The 23,271-nt window shown below is 38.0% G+C and overlaps 1 protein-coding gene across 4 annotated transcripts in view; it reads right to left on the minus strand.

Moving 5' to 3' along the window:
- The window catches only part of IDO2 (indoleamine 2,3-dioxygenase 2), a 42,500-nt gene that overhangs the window by 14,211 nt on the left and 5,018 nt on the right, over positions 1-23,271 (minus strand). Inside the window, exons 2-8 of one of the 4 annotated variants that reach the window (XM_019742138.2) lie at positions 15,601-15,673; positions 13,776-13,871; positions 8,060-8,179; positions 5,723-5,841; positions 3,800-3,814; positions 2,375-2,474; positions 589-706 (exon numbers count right to left, since the gene is read on the minus strand). In XM_019742138.2, the coding sequence (XP_019597697.2) occupies positions 589-706; positions 2,375-2,474; positions 3,800-3,814; positions 5,723-5,841; positions 8,060-8,179; positions 13,776-13,841 (538 nt within the window). In that variant the 5' untranslated portion in view covers positions 13,842-13,871; positions 15,601-15,673. The remainder of the gene's footprint in view (positions 1-588; positions 707-2,374; positions 2,475-3,799; positions 3,815-5,722; positions 5,842-8,059; positions 8,180-13,775; positions 13,872-15,600; positions 15,674-23,271) is intronic. The other 3 variants (XM_019742136.2, XM_074329607.1, XM_019742137.2) reach the window with 3 other exon arrangements.

Here is a 23,271-nt window from a genome sequence, read left to right on the forward strand (position 1 = left end):
AAACACACACACACACACACACACACACACCCTGTATATTTTTTAGATTCTTCTGATAGAGGAAGTTGAAGAGCTGACTACCCTGGAGATGGAATGTAGTCAGCTGAATAAGATGTAACCCAGAAGGAACTGGCCACGTCTATCAAAACTTATCCTGTACCAGCCACAGGAAAAGGAGCACTGGAAGGGCCATCAAATGAAGCCTAATGCCACTTGAGAAAAAAAAATGAAAGGGGCATTAGAGAATGTAACGACAACTCTCAGCAGTAGCCTAACAGTGCTGGATGGAGTACATACAGCCATTGCTGTTGTGTGCCTCATTCCCTTCTCCCAAACTTCATACAAGACCTCAACAGGCAAAGAAATGTATGACCCCCGAAGAGGAAACTACCCGAATCACAAGGGAACACCAGAAAAGGACAAAACCACGAGACTCTGCAAACTGAGAGATCATCCACTACTAGTAGTACGCACAGCAATCTGGTACAATTAAATAAAACTAATACACCAGCGCCATCTTGTGGATGTTGCCCAACCTTCAGACCCTTTGCCACCAAGCAGAGCCTTAAACATGCAGGAGCCCCATACCATGCATTTGTCCCAAGGTTCTGGTGATGTCCTGAATGGAGAGTCTCAGTTGCTGCAGGGCTTGGAGCAAAGAGTCCTGGCTGGGCTGCAAGACGGCATTCACTGCCTGAATAAGTGCCTGGGGAGGAAATTCATTCACTCAATACATTAGCATTCACTTAAAGCCCTTTGATGTGGAGTGAGCAGCAGATCTGTGGGAATCCCGGTGAAGGGTGTCCCTCTGACTATTGGACTGTTTGGTAGGTCTCCCCTGGGAGTGCTCTTAAACTAGATTTGCTATGAGGTCTGCCTGAAAGGAGGCTCTCTCTGGGCATCTCCCAGATAGACCCTTGGTTCGGTTTTTCTGGATCTTTCCACTAATTGCTACTTCTTATAACTCTCAGGGGCATAATTATGATTTTTTTTCCCTTCTGTATTTATCAAACATTATAATAATTTCTATGTCTGAATCTTGAATTAGGGCACCTTCAATGCTGAGCTTTGTCTTACATAACATCAGACAGATTCTGTAGAGCTTCCAGGTGCCGAGACTCCCCATTATGAAATCTTCCTTGTCTCTAGCAGTCTCTACCTTTTCTGAGCTATATTTGGAAGACCAATATTTTATTCTGCATCTATTGATGTACTAAATACACTGATGAGAAGTAAAGGGACCATATACCATGTTTCTCTAAAAATAAGACCTAGCCAGACCATCAGCTCTAATGTGTCTTTTTAAGCAAAAATTAATAGTAAAATAAGACTGGGTATAATATAATATAATATAATATAATATAATATAATATAATATAATATAATATAATATAATATAATATAATATAATGCCAGGTCTTATATTAATTTTTGCTCCAAAAGACACATTAGATCTGATGGTCCGGCTAAGTCTTGTTTTCGGGGAAACACGGTAGTTTCACTGTTGAGAGTGAAAGAGAATGTTATAATAATTATGCCATGACTGTGCAACCTGCTTAGCATACAGTAAGCTTCAAAATGTGCTTATCAGGGAAGGTGGTGAGGAAAGACATAACCCTAGCTCAAGCAAGGCATGAATTCTCTAGCCGCTCCCCTGCTGCTCCACCATCTTTTGTCTCACTCCTGACCTTTCTGTTAGCTCCCTGACCCCTGAAGGAATTCAAGTTTGTAATCCCCCAGGGCTAGGTAATCTCAATGATGGTTCTTTTCCTCTGAGCCTTTGCACAGCAGTTCTGTCTGCCAGGAATATGTTCTCTTTCTCTTTCTTTCTCTCTCTCCACCCTCCACCTACACCCACCCCCCCATCACCCTTCCTTAATTCCTATATATCACTCAGGTTTTAAATTTAGCTGTCATTTCCTTTGGGAAGCTTTGCCTCACCCTGACCCTTTAGGTCTGGATTAGGTTTTAGATGTCTTTTCATGAAACATTGCATCCCCCCCCCCTTATTACCATATACATCAGCTCATTTGCCTCCACTAGATCATGAGCTTCAGTGGTGGCCAGAATGATGTTCCCCCAGATGTTCCACTGTCTAGAACAATGCTTGTTTGTTGAAAGGACCACTGGTCACTTCTAAGTTTTACAGGAGTTGGGGAAGGTATTATCTCTGTGGACTAGAGCTTAGATCTCTTTCCTTAGACATAAAGCAATAGGACAAAGCCTATGCTCATCTGCATTGATTAATTCACTGAAGGGAAAGGGACTGGGTGGGAAGTAAAGCTCAAACTGATTTCTCATTTAGACAAAAAAAAAAAAAGAAAAAGAAAAAGAAAAAAAAGAAAAAGAAAAGGTGCTTTGAGTGAAAAGATACCTTCATTCCAGGTACTGCTGCTTTTTCCACCAAAACAGTCACCAGTACAAAGCCACGTAGGCTTTCTCCCCCAGGCAATGAGACAATGGTGTCCAAGTTCCTTGGGAATGAGATGACATATTGGACACCATGAGTATGCATGACCCATAGGTCCCCTCAGAGTTAGACAACTATATATCCAGGGTAGAATCAGTGAACAGCTTTCGCCTTTTTAATAGGAAAGCCCCAAGGATGGGCATCTACCTTCAGCAACATTCAGAAAGGAAAGAGAACAGATGTACTCAAGCCTAAGTTCAACTGATCTTAGGACTTTCAAAGTCTAGTATGGCCCTGATGGTCCAGACCATCCCCCTAGTGGAAGAGCTGAAGCATGAGTGGGCAGATGTTGTTGATTCTTTATAAGGCGAATCTATGGCCTATCACACCATTCCTGTCAGGAGCATACATAGTCTTAGAGCTACAATGACCACAAGCAACAGCTAATTCCTTGCTCCTTTTTTTATAGATATGAAACTATGGCCCAAAGAAGCAAAACAGCTTGCCCAAGGTCATACAGCTCCTTAGTCACAGGAGCAGGTGGAGACCAGTTTCATAACTCAGACTAGTGCTTTCTAATCAGCAATTTTGTTTTGTGTAACAGGGTGAGAGCTGGAAGACCATTAGAGAGGGATCACTTTTAAATGACCTGTGATCATATGGATTCAAATATCCCAGATGTAGATCCAGTCTACAAAACCTAAAAACTTTATTTCACGAGTCACTTCTGCCTCTAACATATTAAATATGAGAAGAGATGAAAACAAACACAAAAGAAAACTAATTCAGGAGCTCCATTGTTCCAGCAGTGACTTTAGTGTGAGAAATGGTGTCTTCACCCTGCCATCCCTCCATCTGCCGAGCTATAACTTTTATATGAACCCCTTTACTGAGCTGAGGTTTGGTGATGGGTGAGGCAATATCAATTTGGAGGCTCGCTTTGCTCTTTGGGGAAAGAGGAGCCTAAGGATGCCTGGGTCAGACCCGCCCCATGGGCTCCAGTCCAAGTAACAAAATATTTCAAAGGGATCCTTCTGTTGCTATGTCAGGCACTGCCTGAAATTTGACCTTTCATAGAAGTTATGATGAAACGAGAGTTCATTTTCAGATCATTAAAGAATTAGTGACTTTTTTTCTTGCATTGCACTTATTATGTGCGAATTTGAAACTATAGTACAGAAAATTAATTACCTAATCCTAACAAATCATTCACTGTTAAATTTTGGATTGTTAATTTTTCGTACATTCTTCGAGCCTTACTTTTACACACATTTTTGTACAGCTTATATAATATACATACATTTTGGAATGCTTTCTCTTTTTGTTTTATTGTAAACTTTAAAAGTTAGCATGTATTCTAAAGTAAGGGAAGGATTTCTGAGAACTTACCTTATGTCCAGGGGTCTAGTCAGATTTCAGTGAATGACAACCACAAACAGAAAAAGAAAATAAAGGATCAGTTTGTAAACCAGATATGCCTTCTAGGGTCACATGTACACAGGCACACACTTTCATGTTCAAATGCACATGCGTGCGAGTGCACACACACACACACACATGCACACACACATGTATCCAAGTGCACTTTGGCTATCACAGGCTATAACTAGACTATGGGCCACTGTGTGACAAAGGGTGAGCCAAATCTCAACTCCTATCTCAGCCCCAGAACATTTAGCCTGTGGCATCATGATAAATCATCTTACTCCTTTTGTATTTTTTAATTACCACAAACTCATATTTTTGTTGTAGGTATTCTACTCACCTTTTAGCACCTACTTTAAGTGGAATTTCACCCTTTCACCAAGCTTTCTCATGAGTTTTAAAGCCTGAATTGATGTAATTTCTTTGAAATTCTAAAGGGTTTATTGTTTGTGTCACTCTGGCATTTGTCGTGTATTGCTTTGTTTTGTTATTTAACCATTTTGGGTGTACTTTGCTTCCATTTCTTTCATTTCTTTATTGCACTCAGCTCTGTGCTAGGCATATTAAGAGACTCAAAAAATAAAAAATAAAAATAAAGAAGAAGGAGAAGAAAAACACTACCAAGAAGAAGAATAACTACTGAACCCCAAGACTGTGTCTGCATCTCTGGGATTAAACTAGCCCTGCATTCTTACCCACTGAAAAAGTAGCTTTTTGTTGTTGTAATTTTTACTTTACCACCCCAGTCCAGTCATTTCCCCCTTCAACCTTTCCCACGTCTTTCTCTTTGAATCACAGACTCAGCTTATTAAATATTTGATGTCTTGACCAGAACCATTTCTTCACATATATCTATTATTTTTTCTGCCCAAATCCTGAGCCAGATTCAGCACCTTTCTAGGGTAATATTAGTCACCAATTTTGTTATTAAAGCAGAATTGGCCAAAGATCATAATTCATAATTATAGAAAACATAAAATCCCAGGGCTCAGAAGTACTTAGAGAGGTGAGATGGCCCAATCTCATTTTCTTCAAGGGGCATGCAAATTAGTCCTAAAGGATTTATTGTTTATTAAGTGTTTAATTCTTTAAAAGTAATTTCCCATCATCTCTGGAAATCCTGTGTTTACCCACAACCCTAATGCTAAGGAAGTTTTTTCCTCACATCTGACTGAAATGTCATGTTAGCTATTTCAGTAAGTCACAGAAGTGCTATCTCTTGCATCTACAGCCTGAAATAAATTTGAGTGTGATAATGAAGTTCAAAGGAAAATTCAATACCTCACCATTTCTGCCCCATTCTATTTATTGGAATTTCTTATCTTTAAAAACTCATGCTATTTCTACTGTAGACAAATGCCAATATCCCCAACCTGTCAAAGGAATCATACTAACTAGGTGGAATAGACAGCAGTATTAATCAAATTTTCAATCAAACACGTCTAGAGCACCTACTCTCAATTCATACGTAATCATTCATGATCACTATATAAACGATCATTTATTGAAGTTCCTGGTCCTAACTTGACTGGAATGGAGGACACGTTAGGGAATAATAAACAATTTGATGGGAAAGAATGAGTGAAACCTGATTGTGCAGTTGCTTGAAGATCAGGTTGAGAAATTCAGATTTGATATGGAAGCAACCAAATAAAAGTGGTTTGTGTCAATGTATTCAGAGTGAGTTGAGAGGAAAGTTCTGGGAACTGTGATTTTTGAACTTGGGTTCAAGTTCACCCATTCTTTGGCACCGTATAGCAGACAATAAAGATGAACATCTTTGATCACAAAAGAGTTGAAAAAGCTTTGGCCTTTCTGGTAGGGAGAATACAGACTGCCCCTTATTGAGTTTCCATCCGTTCAAATCCAAAGCACTTTCTCTTTTACCTTTCAGGATTCTTTGTAGTCCAGTTTGTCAACACCAAGTCTGCATGGACCAGGATAGGAGGGAGGCCCAGATTCCGGGAGACTTCGACAAACGGAAGGGCAAGATTTCTTGGTAGAACCTTTCAGATATTAATCCAGACAATTAGCATGTTCTAGAAAGAATGCAACAGAGGACCTAATCATGGCTGTCTTTTATTCCACCAATCCTGTGGTAGAGAAATGACTTCGGGATGAAACAAATTATCTGAATGATCTGTACACACACACACACACACACACACCTCACTCTCACATTTTTTCTGTTAACAACCTAGTGGATATATTGTTTACGAGTACAATCTGAAATTTATGTGGAAAAATACAAATTGGAACACACACACATACATATAGTATAAAATATTACCCGAATGTTGACTATTCAGGGAAGGGCATTACCAAATGTTTAAGCATGAATTGGAGGCTGAGTCGATGAACAGGAGGAAAAAATACCATTTATCTATATTTATCTATCATCTGTCTATCTATCTATCTATCTATCTATCTATCTATCTATCTATCTATCCAGATATGCATAGATATGTAGGTGTGTGTGTGTGCCTGTGTATAAAACTAGGAGATTATATATATGTATGTGCATCTATACACACCCATACCTGTGGTTGTGTGTGTGTTTATGTGTCAGTCGGGGAGAGAAATGAGGAAGACAGAACACTTCATCCTGTGTGGCAACTGACTCTGTCAGTCACTTCATACGTCAAACCCAATAACAACTTCAAGTAAGTCACCTCAAGACAGACCCCATTCAACTCCTGAGTTATCTGAGGAACACTCTGAAGAGCCTTATCTGCCCACAAGTCCAGAAAAACTATTCAGATCCATGGAGGGAGTCTCAATTTGTAGACAAGTCTCATCTAGATTCAAAAGAATATTATTATGCCCCCTTTCTCCCACTTCCATTTTTATTTCCCCTTAAGATAGAAGTATTTATTAAGGAAGCCCTGCTTCTGTTTTCATTTTCCCTTAGATGTTCAAATAGACTTGGGACAGAACTGTTTCTTAGGTAGAAACAATGAAGAGCTTTAAAGAGTTTTAAAATTCAGACTTAGGTCAGCTTCCCTAAGGAGGCAGGATAAAAGGAGGGCAGTGCAGAAGAGAGGTGTCTACTTAGTTGAAAAGTCAGAGGAGACACAAAGAAAGTAAGAGACGATCCAAGTCTGGGGTGTGGGGGGCTCACTGGGCCTGGAGTACATGGACACACCTTGAAGCTGGAGACTCTGTTCCCTGTCACCCTTCTCTACCCTTTCCCCAATTTAGGATTACGTTTTGGAAATCAGATGGGGGACAGAATCCCATGGGATGTTCTGTCGTGTGCCTAGATTTTAAACTTTCCAATATCAAATACATGATTTTTTAAAGTTAGACGTCCTGACATTTTAAAAGTCTGAAGCAGCTCTCTCTATTTTTTTTTTTCTCTCTCACTTTCCTTTTTTTCCTTACTGGGACTCTCAGGTATTTACTTGAGAGATAAGAGGTAGGATCAACCAGGCAAACAAAACAGGCATGGGCTGCTCACAGAACCATGGAGTACTGGAACAAGAGCAACCCTGATTTCTAGAAAAGGTACATTTATATAAATAGAAAGGGAGTAGTCCTTTATACTGCAAAGAGAGGAACTGGGAGATTTCATGTCTCAAGATTCAGGTTGAAACTATAAAAGGTTACGCAAAGATTTCAGAAGAGATTTAAATGAATTGCTAAGAGACAATCTAATAACTGGTAGATAGCAAGCAGTATTAAACAAAAATAAAAATTAGTGCTGTAAATGTCAATGTGTGCCTCTGGGGGAAGGAGGTTACATTCGTGAAATTGGAAGGCCTTGGATTTTCCACTAACTTGTTATCTGACCTTGGACTTCTGTAATCCTCAGCTTTCCGTAAAATGGGCACAGCAAAGCTCTACTTATCTTATGGGATTGTGAAAATTGACCAAGATAAATTATGTGTATAGGAGTACAAAGTGCTGTAAAATGTAAGGTATCGTTAAGTTTTTAATGTGATCTCAAAACTTGCTCTCAGATGCAATTCTTCAAATATTCTTGGAAGAGGTTGTCAGAAAAAATAGATTCAAAAATAGTTCTAAAGAAAATGAACCTGGTATTTCAGGGGGAAGAAAAACCCTTTCATTTCAATGAGCCCTTTGCTTTCCTTCCACTGACACCCAAAGAAAAGAATAAGAAGGACCCATTTTCCCGGAAAATACTGTGGTGCCAGGTAGAGAGTGTGTTCTAGGTGCAGCAGACCTGCCAGATGACAAGACAGGCATCTATTTGTTCTTTACCTCTTTGGGCTGTGTCTCTCCTTCCTGCCAGACATAGCCCATGGTAATAAAGCTCAGGACCAAGTGGGCCAGGCGCTGTTCCCGGTAACTCCGGAGGAACTGGCAGTTTAGCAGGGGCATCTGTTCAAGAGAATTTCCAGAGATTATCAGTTGCAGGGGTGGGGAATGGCTGTAGGAGTTCTGTGACTTCAAGAGTTCTTTGGGTGTAAGGAACAGGTTCTATTTAAATTAAGGAACAAAGAGCCTCCGTGCACATCATTTCTCCCCTGATCCCAGGAGGAGATATCCCCAGGGATATTGTTCAAGGACCTAACTGCCCCACCCAAGCCCCCAAATTGTCCCCGCAATTGTGCTGGACAGACATTGGTCTCCATCACTAAAGAGAACATGTGGTTAGAGTGTTCTAAAATAATTAGCTCCCAAGACTGTGATCATTTCCTTCACAGGAAACCCCAATGGCAACTCTGACAATCCCCTCTTTTAAAAGCATCTCTGCTGACTTGGTATCATTTAACTCTAATAACAGCCCTGTGCTGTGGGCCGAAATCCCTCCGTTTAATTCATAAGTAAAATGAGTTATGAATTTGACCAAATCCCTAGAGGGAGGTAGCTGAATTGTGCCAAATTGTTGTTTATCCCTTGTTCAAACACTCCCCTGACCCTGGCTAGGTCTCTTCACTTCTCCATGCCTGGTTCTTCCTTCTCAAGATATGTCACTGGAAGGTAGTGTCCTCACTGAAAGCAACACCCTGTACAGGAGTTAGTTATTACTGACAGCAATGCCTAAACAAATAGTACCAGTTTCTCAGTTTTGTCTGGGCCAGCCCTCCCTGTCTTGAGCTCAGGCCAACAACGCCTGAGCTCCAGCTTCCAGACACAGCTCCCTCAACTTGCCATCCCCTCCTCAGCTCTAGGCACAACCTGATCGAGATCTTCCAGGTGCCCCTCTCCGGGATCCGGAGCCTCTGAAGGGGTGGCGGTGGAAGTCTTGTCTTTCCCTTTAAGCTACAGGCACCCCAAGTGGGCTGGTACCCACAGCTCCTCCTGCCCAGGCCCAGCCCCAGGGCAGCTCTCCCTTGAGCCTCTGTCACAGAATCCTTCCCCCGCTATCCACTAGGGGGAAGCCATTCCTCATCAGTCGGCATGTTTGTTCCTCTTCCAAACTGGCTCTGAGGTAGAATAGCCAACTTAACGTTTACTAGGCGCCTGTGTGGGGTGAGAGGGGAGCGGGGGGAGGAGGGGCTGCTGAGATGTTGCATTTTAACAGAAACCAGCCTGAGAACTAGAACCGCAATTACTTATTTAAGTACTTATTCTAAAGATTTTCCTAGAGTGTCTAAGGCACAACGCTAAAAACTTCTCACACGGGATGGTTTTCCATCTTCCCCAAAACCTCAGGACAAAACTGAGAGTCAGAGAGGGTAAGGTATTTGCCCAGGGTTACAGAGCCAGGAGGGCTGAGCCAGGGTGCTACGTCAGTTCTGCTGACCACAGCCCTGATCTCTCAAGTTCAGCACTGTCTGATAAAAATATGAAAGCCACATGGATCATTTTAAATTTTCTAACAGCCACATTTAAAAAAATAGTAAGAAGAAACAGATGAAATTTGTATTAATAATATATTTTATCTGGGTCAATATATCTACAATATTATTAACATCTAATCAATATAAAAATATTGAGATATTTTATGGTCTTTTTATAGTAGGTCTTCAAAATCCATTGCATGTCTTACTTCTCAATTTGTTTTAGGCACATTTCAAGTACTCAATAGCCACAAGTGTCTATGGGCTACCTACAGTATAGTCCTAGGGTAAAGGAATAATGTCCATACTGAGAATGTTTCTCTTGGTGAGAGGTTTTTCTGGAAAATATACTTATAAAGCTGTTTTAGAATTAGTTAACGTGTACCCCATGAAAAACAAATTTACCAACTAGAATACTAGGGCACAAGTCTCATCCAGTGATTATATACAGTTCTCATTTAATTCATCCTTATTGATTCCAGTCACATCATTTTCCACAATAACTTAGGACAGCTGCACCCCTCCACCCCCCACTCTTTCATGAAGTTATGTCATACGACTGCAGGACAGTTAGAGTCATTTGTCATCATCTGCATTCCCTCCCAGGAACCCCCAACATTCTGGTTAATTTTTTTAAATTTGCATACAATTCACTCTTTGTGATGTACAATTTTGGGGGTTTTACAAATGCATAGAATCATATACCCACCACCTGAGGACAATACAGAACAGTTTCATTATCGTCAAAATTCTCTGTTGGTAGTCAACCACTCATTCCCTCTCAACCCTTGGTAACTATTGATCTGTTTTCTGTTCTTATTGTTTTTCCTTTTCCAGACTGTCACATGAGTGCAATCATATAATATGTAGGCTTTTGGAACTGACATGTTTCATTTAGCCCAATGTATTTAAGGTGCATCCATGTTGTTGAATAAATCAATAGCTTATTCATTTTGTTACCAAATAGCCTACTACTATACAGATATAACTCAGTGTTTTTGTCAGTTTGGGCTGCTATGACAAAGAACCATAGACTACGTAGCTTATAAACAATGGAAACTTAATTCTTCCAATTTTGGAGGCTGGAAGTCCAAGATCAAGGTGCCAGAATGGCTGGGTTCTGATGAGAGCCCTCTTCCAGATGGTGGATTGCTGTCTTCTTATTGTATCCTCACATGATAACAATAGTGGCCCAGAGAGCATCCTGGGGTCACTTTTATAAGGGCACGAGTCTCATTTATGAGGGATCCACCCTCGTGACCTATTTACTTTCCATGTTGGTCAATTTTATGTGTCAAATTGACTAGACTAAAGGATGCCAAGATTGCTGGTGAAACATTTCTGAGTGTGTCTGTAAGGGTGCTTCTACAAGAGATTAGCATTTGAACTGGTTGACTGAGTAGATCTATCCTCAGATGGTCTATCCTTGCCGGTTTGCGTGGTCACATTCCAATCCCTTGAGTGCCTGAATAGAACAAAAATGTGACAGAGGGGAATTTGCTCTCTGCTTGAGCTGGAACAGCTGTCTTCTTTGGGCCTTGGACATTAGCAATCCTGGTTCTTTGACCTTTAGATTCAGTCTGGAACTTACACCATTGGCTCCCTTGGTTCTCAGCTTTCCTGTGCCTCTGTCTTGCAAGAGGCAGATCATGGGACTTCTCAGCCTCCATAAGCATGTAAGCCATTCTCTCATAATGAGTCTCTTTCTGTATATCTATATCTATATATCTATATCATCTATCTATATACAAGGTATGATCAAACAATACAGTGAATGTTTAAATTTTAAAAAATTATTATAGTAAAAGACACATTGCCACAAAATTGTCCAAATTTTCCTGGAAAAAGATGGATGAGTCAAAGTCAATGAACAATTGGGGCTTTGTAAGAGAAAGGTGGTTGGCTGGAAATATGGTAAGATCAAAACTGCCAATTCACTTTTTTTATTGTTTATCCCAAATAAAAGACCCAAGAGAACAAATGGTAGTCTGTAACTCCATGTGTGGTCCTGAAAGCCGTTATGTTTGTTGCTCACAACTGATTTCCAGTTAATACAGTCTCGATTTTACAGTCTCTTAAAAGTAGTTTTATCTAGTTAGATGTTTCATAAGTAATTAGAAGTATAGAGACTGGCCAAAAGCATTGTATTCGTTTCTGAGGGCTGCCTCAACAAATGAACATAAACTGGGAAGCTCAAAATAACGGAAACTTATTCTCTCACAATTCTAGAGGATAGAAATCAGAAATGAAGGTGTTTGTAAGGTTGATTCCTTCTGCAAGCTCTGAGGAAGAACCTGTTCTATATTATCCTCCTAGTTCCTGGTGATGGCCAGCAAGGTCAGCCTACATCTTCAGATGGTATTCGTCCCTGTGTGTCTGTGTCCAAACTTCCTTCTTCTTATAAGGACACCAGTCTTACTGCATTTAGAGTACACCCTCATACAGTATAACCTCATTTACCTTGACTACATCTGTAAAGACTTTATTTCCAAATAACATCATACTCACAGGTTCCAAGTAAACATGATTTCTGAAGAGACACTGCTCAACTTAGTGGAAGTATCGGGGGATTAATTTCACTGCTATGTTAAGCTGTTTCCCCAACTCCATGTTTTCAGTGGACAGAAGTTCGCTGGACACTTCTGGCCTTTTCTCATTGACATTTAACATATGAGGAGTACCAATTCAACAGGTCCTTCATTTTACATATGGCAGTTTAACCAAATAAAGCCTGAGGAAAGCCAGGTACAAAGGACTGTATTGTTCACAAGCTGAACTTTAATCTGCCTTCCTGCAAACTGTCCCAGATCCACTCTTGCTTCTATGCCCTACTACTCTGAGATCAGAGAGAAAGGCTCCTGTGGGGCGAGGGACAGAGGTCATCTTTCTGCTTTGGTTGACGTTTGGCATGAGTACTATACACTCATTTGTGGATCTGTAGGATTTGCTTAATATGGTACAAAAATCCTTAAAGTTTTTATCCCATCATCAGTATTTTCTCTTGTTTTCCTGCACTACAGACATTTTCTTACTTTCTTCTTTGTATTATTTTGGTCATGATAATGACTCTTTATGCAGCAGGAAAGTAAATTCTCAGGTTTAGTTAGCCATCTTCGTAGACACTGGAGACAGTCTCTTACATCTCTTACAGGGTTTCTAACCTTGTGACTACATGTAGCTGGCATTCAATATGTGTTTTTTTTTTTTAAATGAATTTTTCATTATAGACAATATATGTAAGTCAGTGAAAAAGAATTTTGGAGAGTGGAAAACGTTTTTGTATCTTTGAAATCACTTGACACTCCAAATTGTAAGACTGAGACAAACGGAAAAGAGACTAATGAGAAGTATAAATATACATTGAACACTATTGTGATATATGAAAAGGCGTTTTCAAAAGTCATTTAGTCTTCACAATTCTAGGACCAGAATTTCTCTAATTTTATAAATAAAAAAGCAGAATTACAGAGGTTAAGTAGGTTGTTCAAGGTTATATAACTACTAAGTGATAAAACCATGATTCAAACTCAGGTCTTCCTGAATCAAAATCTGCGTTCTTCCTATTACACCTTCTGATTATTCCTGTGGTGTAATGTCAGTTCTCTCGGGACCAAGAAGTTTCACTGTTCCTTACAAACTCTAGGGAAACATTTCTCATCTTATCCCGTATGTATTTACAGGCTTATCAATTATTCCTGTAGAACCTGACAACCCTGATCCTGTAACTCATAAATTCTCTTCATTCAGCTATTCTATGAGGCCCCCATGGTAAAAGCAAGGTGGACTGACTTTTGGCAGAGGAGTGCTGACCGCATGACCTGGAATGAGGACACCTGGAATTTCTATGCTTGTCTTTCCCCAGCTAGATCTTACCGTCAGCTTGCTTACAATTCCCAAACAGATTTCCTTCTTTCTTTAAATAACTACTTGTTGAGTGCTTAATATAGTCTGGAATTGTTTTGTGCAGGCTCTGGAAATTTTAGGGAAACATGTGTCAAATCAGGAATAAGTCATTCTGCTCTTGAGGAAAGGTGAGACAGTTTTGTCAATAAACTCAATGGCAATGAATTGGTGTCCCTAGGTCAATTGACCCACTTTTACAATGCTGGGAAAGAAAAGTGGCATGAAGGTTTCTATCAGACGGTGAGAAAGGATTACAGAGTAAAAAAAAGAAAAAAATATATATATACCTTGTTCACTTGAGCTCGAAGCTGGTGACTTTCAATCAAGTGAGGAAGCTTGTTGACAATTTCCATCCAAGGCCAATAATGATCTGGAAGTTCTTTCTGCATTCAAGGTAGAAACAACTCAGCATTTTAGACTTCTCTGGGGAGCAGCTTTCGTGAGTAGCTGCTTTCAGATCCCAGTCTTCTGAGAAAATTCAGGTCAATTCAGTTCAACAAATATTGAGATTTCACTGTACACTGGGCTCCGTGCTAAGCACTGCAAATACACAGATGACTAAAATAACAATTATTGTGCTTAAGGAACATATGGTTTACTAAAGGAGAAAAAAACATAATCAGATATATCCCCAAATAAAGTGTTCAATTACTGGTGTGTGTATAAGCTTAAGAATTTGCAAAGAGGAAGAAATTGTTAATTCTATCAACTGTTTTGAGGAATTAAAGGAGTGTATTGTAGAAATATGATAGTTGGGGCCAGTGTTAGAGTCTGAAATTAACTTTTCCATGTGGAAAATTGAAGATGGGAAGGCAGTAAAACAGAGGGGATAGTCGATAAACAGAGATAACTGTACTTCTTGAGACTACACAAAATTCAGTGTTACTAGAATATAAAGTTCAAGAAAAAGGATGATGGAAGATGAGACTAGAAAATCAGTTCAAATGTGCTTTTTATAGAAAACATGAGAATTTTCTTTTAATGTAAGTTGGCCCTACTATTTGATTTGAATTTTAGGAAGTTAATTTTGTTTGTAGGATTTTAAGACATTCAGTTAGATTAAAAAGCCTTTGAAATACTGCTCGGGGACTAAACTCAGACAATGACAATGAATTCAGAAAGGAAAAGGCATGTTTTTAAAATGCATTTTGAAAGTAAAATTTAAATGATGTAATGATTAAATTTAGAGATGGAGGCACTAAAGGCAAAATGATTCCTAGCCCAATAGCACCCTTTATGTGCCTACTCTGGGCCCATTGTTTTGCCAAGTAGATCATAGCATGGATTTCAGTAACCCTGAGACTGTCCCAAGAAATGGCAAACTACACCTATTGCTGTAATTAAACTTTTATTTAAAAATAACCATGCGTATTTATTTATATTACTGCAACAGAACTGAGTAGTTGCAACAGAATCTATATGGTGTACAAAGTTTAAAGTATTTACTATTTGGCCCTTTAAAGAAAAAGTTTGCCAACTCCTGATCTATCCTATGTTCTGGGCCTCATTTTTTAGAGTACAATCTGTACAGCTGAATGTTGTGTCTCTGAGTTAAGAAATAGAGGAGGTGAGGATGATTTCCATGTTTATGAATTAGGTGACTGAATGAATTGGTGAAAACACAGATTGAAATAAATGCAGGTGGAAGTCAAAGAGAGGGCATACAGATTATGAATTTCTTTTTAGATATATGCAGCCTAAAATATCTGTAGACTGTTAAAATATGATCATATACTGGGAATTGAGTATACAGTTTGAAGTTCAGGAGAGCATTAATATTAGAAATATGCAACTGGGAAGCATAACTGTAGAAATGAGCACTGCGGTTAAAACCACAAGAATGTACAAAGTCATTTGGGAGAAGTTGCAAAGTGAAAGGGAAAGTTCAACACAGATCTTCACAGATCAACACACGGGCTTATTCACAAGGCAGACAGAGAAACTGAATCAAGCAAGGCAGATCAAAAAGTGAGTCAGAAGAGAATTATCCTACAGAAGACATTAGAGGCGTTCACAGAAATAGGGATTCATCAGAAAGTCAAATGCATCATTATAAAATGACAGTAAAATTGTCCACTTTGAAAAGAAACCAAAAACTGGGAAGTCACTCACATATTAGTCTTTCAATATGTATGGCACAGAATTTTAGTTCCGGTTCCTGAAGCAGGGTTCAAATTTTAGTGTGCTGAGGAAGTAAGAAAATAGAGACCAAAATGTACATTAATTTTTCAGAAGAACCCTAAACCATTAGCAAAGAAGAAATTTGTGTTTCAGAGCTATCTCCATTCAAGAATGACAAACTTAAGACATTTATAGTCTGATACTGTAAGAGGGAGAGATTAAAAAGCAGAGTTGAGAATGCTAGCAAGAATCAAGACAGATGTATCATAACCTGACTGAACTGGCAACTTGGTTTTTTTGTCTCATTTATATGATGCACACATATGTTTTATGAACAAAAATTGAATGTAGTTACAGAGACAATGGTATATAATCTTCACAAAAGAAAAGTCAAAGATGCAAAGTCATAATATTCAGAAGGTCTTTTAAAGTGGGTTTGAAGAAAAGAACTTGTAACTAAATCATTACCTCTGTCCTTCCTATTTTGATTCCTAGATAAGGAATCCTATCCTGAGAGTTATGTTAAGCCTCCTGGATTTCTGCTTCCTGACATGGAAATTCTTAAATACTACATTTTGCCTCAATCTAGGCTGCAGTCTAGTCTTGTATATTTACTTTTTATTTCCCCTTAGATTGCTAGAGGAATCCTTCCTGTCCTCCTCTTTTTTAGCCTCTCCCTTCTTTAAAAATTCTTAATGTGTGGACTTCTGTATCACATCACAGACACAAGAAAGCTATGAGCTGTGAGATCCTCTGGGCTTCAAGTGTGGTCCCCAGTTCAGTGACTTCATCATTACTTGGCAACTTGTTAGACATGCAAATTCTGGGGCCCTACCACAGACCTACCGAGTCAGAAACTCTGGAGGAGGCTCAGCAGTATGCATTTTAGCAAGCCCTGTAGGTGAAGCTGATGCACCCAAAAGTTTGAAAACCACAAATGTGGGAACCTTGAAAGTGATGAACAGGGGGCGGAAAGATTTAAAGATATTTCACAATTCATTAAAAATGAAAAAGGAAGACCTTTTGGCTTTTCCTCTAGACACTGAAGAATTTATTGAATTATGTAAATTACCTTTTGATTGACAGACTTTGTTTTTTTAAAGTTACAGTGTGGGAGATAGGATCAGCTGATGAGTGTTTCACTAAATAACGTACGTTTTGGTGTCAGTTACTACATATACCAAGGGTGCCAAAAAATTGTATGTAAGTGGACACTTTGGTTAACATTGCTCAAGCAATAGTTCGCTGTAATCAGAAGTATCTGGACGCTGGTGGTAACCACTTTGAGCACCTCTTGTAATTGCAGAAGTCAAATGTGACTTGTATTTATCTGTTGTTATCAGTATATATTGAATATTAAAACTGAATTTTAATATAGTTTTCCTTTCTTAAAATGTGTATACATTTTTTGGCACCCTCTGTATATCACTTTTGTTTTAAAACCTGTATACTATTATAAAATTATATTAATAAATATTACTAATTGCATATAATTTTTCATTATTATTAAAAAGTTCTGAAACAATTTTCCTTAATGTGTATTTTTAGATGTTTTCTCATTACTAAGATAAATTTCTCAAAATAGATTTGCTGCACTAAAAATTCTGCACATGAAAAGTTTAAACACTACTTCTTGATCTTCTTACAGAAAAATTACATGAATTTATAATTGCATTTATAATGTGTTTTATATATAAAGGGAGTATCAGTTTATCTATGATTCTAGCAACACTGAAAATTACCAAGTTTTTTTGTTTGGTCATTTTTAAAGATTTGATATGTAAGGTATTATTTGGATTAAAATTATGTAATTATTAGTAATTACAGAATTTATAATTAATAATATTTAACAAATATGAAAATCACCATCCAAGAAATATGCCTTTCTCAGAAATGATGATTAAAATAATGCAATCAATATCTGTGGCCAGAGAGTCAAAAAGCACAAAATTTGCAAGATGGAAAGTAAAAGTAACCTAATTCCCACCTTCCCACTTAACAATGTTGAAAGTTTCGTGTGCGGTTTTTAAAAATTTTTATGTTATCATTCTATTGTTTAAATTGACATTTCTATGGTTATCAGTGAGTTTGAATGTCTTTCGTATGTTTTGTTCTTTGCGTTTTATGTGCCTGTGTGAAACAGCCATTTGTAATAGGGTAGCTAAATAAACCAATATTTTCACTTACACTTCTGGGTTTTAAAATATTGGGGAAGTTATTCCCATCCCAACATTATTTCTCTTAGAGTACTTCTCATTTTATTGTTGATGCTTGCATTTGTATTGTACATGTTATGACTTAGCACATATTATCTCATTATTTCCCTTTTGAAATAGAGGAAGTTAAAGCTCAGAGAAGTTGGATGACTTTTCTGATAATACACATCTGGTCAGTGTCCAGGTCAAATGTCTTCTGACTGAAAGTTCAGTGTACTTTCCAAAACCTCTTCGGAATAAACACACAGAGAATGGTGAGCGTGGGGCCAGGGCAGATAGAGGGTTGGTACAAGAGGATAGGAAATTGAAAGACATTTACATACTTTTCTTCCACTCATTCCAATAATCAGAAGGCCCAGAAGTGGGATGGACAAAAATAATAAAATATTTGGTTTTCTTTTCTTTATAAAAACCAACTTTCCATTTTATATTATTTTTTCTACACTTTTTATCTGTCAAAATATAATTATCAAAAAGGTTTTTTAAAAATTACTCATGCCAATATAAAACATATGTGCAAAATATATTTAGCTCATTAATGAGGAAATCAGCAGGATGGTAAAGCTGTTTCAAAAGGACTTGATAAACTGAATGTTTACAGAATTTTGAAAAAAGAATGTTGAAATCAAATTTCTAGGTTAAAGACATACGGGGTCTGTGGATTACATCACAGAAATGGCGGGGTGAGGTGAGCCTCTTGAAATCTTGCCTGGAATTTACAACAAATTGAACAGCTATAATTCTACAAAGGACTCCCTGCACAGCACACAGGCAAAACTAAGGGATGCACAACTGAAATCATTTAAAGGTGGGCAAATTGGGTGAATGGGGTGGCTGGGGTAGGAGGGTAGGGGAAAGTGTTGAGACGTGGGCTGCTCGTGGGCTGCAGGACACAGGCCGGAGCTCAGAGCTCCAAGCTCCAAGCTCCAAGCTCCCCGCATTCCAGAGCTACAGCAGTCATGGGAGAGAGAAGAATCCAGACTGCTAACACTCCTCTTATGGTCCACAGTCCCTCCTGAGGGATCAGTATATAACACGGCTGAACCCAACGTTCACAGCAGAGATCCCAGAGCAAAGACTGAGGGAAGAAGGGTCAGAACAGTGCTTTAAGCCCTCACTGTCAAGCAGAGGACAGAAGACAGGCACAGAGCCTGGCCAACCGCTCCCTGTTCTAGAAGCAGAATGGTAGCAGTGTGAGACCAAAAAGACAAAATATTTATAGTTCTGAGAACTACAGCCCCGCATACACAGACTCACAGCCCAACTAATTCTGGTACAAGAGAAGGAACCTTAGGTTCAAGAATAACTGTGCTGGTAGTTGCCCCCTTTGCTCAGAACTACCTCTCACAACCCACCCCACCTCTGCCGCCACCTATCTGGGTGGATGCCTGCAGGGATAAACAGAGTCCCAGAAGCACACAGGCTCTGAATCTGGTTGCAGGAAGAGCTTTGGGACGCAGAAGCTTTCCACGTACCCCCATGGAGGCAGTGCCCTGAAACCCAGGTGATCTGCTCTCAGAGGAAAAGCCCACCTTCCAGGGAACTTCCCCATCATGTGAGAAGCTAGAATGGTGCAAGAGAAAAATATAACACTACAGCATTAAAGAGAATAAAAGGCTGCAATTGGAGAGAAAACAACAACAACAACAACAAAACATTCCATCAACACCTACTGGAAAGCAAAAGAAAGACCTCTTCCTATCAACCCAATGCAGAACACACTCCTATAGTGGCCTAGGAAGAGAAATCATAATTCATTAATTGCCATGAATAACCAAGGTAATAAGGCAGCTCAGGAAGAAAATGAAAAGTCTCCAGAAAATGAATTTAGAGACATGGAAATATGTGACTTCAATGACAGACAATTCAAGGTTGAAGTTCTGAAAAAAAAAATCTCAATGATATGCAAGAAAACACAGATAGGCAGTTTAATGAATTCAGAAATACAATCAAAGAACAAAATGAACATTTTACCAAAGAGATTGAAATTTTAAAAAAGAACCTAACAGAATTTCTGGAGATTTACTCAATAAAAGAAAATGAAGAGTGAAATAGCCAGCTTAGGTAATAGAGCTGATGAGATGGAGGAAAGAATCAGTGACATTGAAGACAGAAATCTGGAAATGACAGATGGAAGAAGAGAGAGACTTGAGAGTTAAAAGAAATAAAAGAACTCTACAAGAACTTTCTGACTTCATTAGAAAGAGCAACATAAGGATAATGGTCATACAAGAAGGAGAAGAAAGGGAGAAGGGAACAGAGAGTATATTCAAACAAATAGTCGACGAGAACTTCCCAAATTTGGGAAAGAACTGGATCCTCAAATCCAAGAAGCAAGTAGAATACCTAATTACCACAACCACAACAGACCTTCTCCAAGGCACATTGTATTGAAGCTGTCAAAAATCAACGACAAAGAAAGAATCCTCAAGGCAGCCAGGGAAAAGAAGATGGTAACCTACAAAGGAAAACCCATTAGATTATCATCAGATTTTTCAGCAGAAACTCTACAAGCCAGGAGGGAATGGACTCAAATATTCAAACTATTGAAAGAGAAATTATGAGCCAAGAATAATATATTCAGCAAAGATACCGTTTAGATATGAAGACAGAATAAAGACCTTTCCAGACATACAGAAACTGAGGGAATTTTCTAATACACAACCTGCACTACAAGAAATACTGAAGAATGCAATTTGACCTGAAATAAAAAAGCAAACGAATAGAAAACAATGAGTAGTATTATGAACAGACAGGCAGAAGCAGGAAATGAAAGCCTTAAACCAAATAGGACACTATACACTTAAACATACCATGCAGGGTAAAGAAAAAGAAAAACACTAAAAAAAAAAAAAAGAGGTAAAAGACCAAAAGACCACTTGCTACTGCAGTGCAGAAATCAACTCACAGCACAAATAGGGATAACTTGTGACAACAAACATAAAAGGTGAGAGACTAAAGGTCTGAACTGGCAAAGGGGAATGGAGAAAGGCAGCATGCTGAAGAAAATGGAATACTCTAAATACTAAATATGAAACTTTCTCTTACATAAACTTAATGGTAACCACTCAAAAAAAATAAAAATAAAAAACAATCCAGAACTGAAATATATAACACAAAAAAAGAAGAAATAGAGGAGAAAATCGTAGAATACACCACACTGAAATAACAGACAGCAACAAAAAGGCAAAGAAACAGTGGAAACACCGTCCTACCAGAAAACCAAAGATGGAATGATAGGAAATCCTCATATATCAATAATCACCCTAAATGTAAATGGATTGAATTCACCAATATGAAGGCACAGAGTAGCAGATTGGATAAAAAAACTAAACCCAACCGTATGCTGTCTCCAAGAGACGCATCTCAGCTGCAAGGAAAAACACAGACTCAAAGTGAAAGGTGGAAATTGACACTCCAAGCAAATGGTATTCAGAGAAAACCAGGTGTAGCTATACTTATATCAGATGAAACAGACTTCAGGACACAAAAAGATAACAAGAGACAAAGATGGACATTTCATAATGATAAAGGGGACTATACAACAGGAAGACATAACAGTCATCAATATTTATGCCCCCAATCAGGGAGCAGTGAAATATACCAAGCAACTACTAACAGAACTAAAGGAAGAAATTGACCAAAACACAATTATAGCAGGATACCTAAATATATCATTGACAGCTATGGATATATCATCCAAACAGTAAATAAATAAAGAAATATCAGCCTTAAATGATGCATTAGAGGAAATGGACATTATTGATATTTATAGAGCACTTCATCCTAGAACATCAGACTATACATTCTTTTCTAGTGTATATGGAACATTCTCAAGGGTAGACCATATACCGGGACATAAAACTAGCCTCACCAAATTTAAGAATATTGAAATCATACCAAACATTTTCTCTGATCACAAGGCTTTGAAATTGGATATCAACTGAAAAAAAAAAAGTCAGGAAAAAACATAAATGTGTGGAGATTAAACAACACGCTTTTAAAGAATGACTGGCTCAAAAAAGAAGTAAGAGGAGAGATCAAAAGATACATTGAAACAAATGAGAATGAAAATACAGCCTACCAAATTATTGGGATGCAACAAAAGCAGTATTAAGAGGGAAATTTATACATTACAGGCCTGTCTCAAGAAAGAAGAAAAATCCCAGATAAATAACCTCACATTACACCCTGAAGAACTCAAAAAAGAAGAATAAATGAACCCAAAGTCAGCAGAAGGAAGGAAATTATAAAAATCAGAGCAGAACTAAAAGAAAGAGAGAACAAAAAGACAATAGAGAAAATTAACGTACCTGAAATCTATGTAACTTTACTAAAAATTATCACCCCAAGTAACTTTAATTAAAAGAAAAGAAAAGAGAAAGAAAGAATAGAATGCCCGAAAAATTGAGAAACTAGTAAATCAGGTGAGGGTAGTTTGACTCTAGAGAAATAGAGCAAATGGTTGGAGATTAGAATGAAAGATGGGAAACAGTTTTAAACAATTGTTCTCAAAATTAGCTAGCAATTACTAGTTATTTTTAGGACAAGATAGGGAATTTTTGTGCAAATCACTTAGTTTGAATTAAAACACTGAGGGTAGAATAGTCACAGAAGTTTTATACATCAGTTTTATTTACAAAGAGAGGAAATTGAAATTAACCAAAATGTTTAATGCCATTTAAATTTCAGTGTTATATCATATAAGTGGGATTTAATGCAACCATTAGAATTGTTTTATTAAGGCTAATTAATTTCAGGCAAAGGTTTATTTTATAGTATTGAGCTAAAAATGTAGAATATAGGTTTGGATATTCAATAGAATTGCAATCTTACAACTTTGCAAACACACACACACACACACACACACACACACACACACACCCAGGCATACAGTCTTATACACACTCTTAGTTCAATTGTCTCCAAACACCAAAGGTATTTTGATTTAGTGGTGGAGTTATGAATAATGAATTTCACATTTTTAAACATTTCCAATTTTTATTAAATATACTTAGTAATTTAGTAATGAAATAACCACTGTTATAATACTTTTTCATAAAAATTTTGTGGCTAATGATTAGCCACCATTCCTCAGTAGTCTTCTAATTTCTAAAAATTAATAATAAACTAAATAATCAGTAAAGAAAAATGTGAAGTAAGGTTTCAAACATTGGATTATCGATTTATGTGACTCATTCATCCTTGAGATTACATATAGTTGAAAGATTTTTTATCAATAATAGGGCCATAAGGTTTATTAAAGGCAGTTGGGTGATATTTATGATAATCATATATCTCAAAATTTAAAAAAAGACACATAGTGTGATAAATATTAGCATACTTATGGTATGAAATGGAATAAAATATTCTATTCCAAATTGGTCATGATTTAGAAAAACTGGTCGGTACGGTCCTCACTTATCCTGTCGTCGATAAGATCCAG

Source organism: Rhinolophus sinicus, linkage group LG04 (assembly GCF_036562045.2).
Source record: "Rhinolophus sinicus isolate RSC01 linkage group LG04, ASM3656204v1, whole genome shotgun sequence".
Lineage (NCBI taxonomy): Eukaryota > Metazoa > Chordata > Mammalia > Chiroptera > Rhinolophidae > Rhinolophus > Rhinolophus sinicus.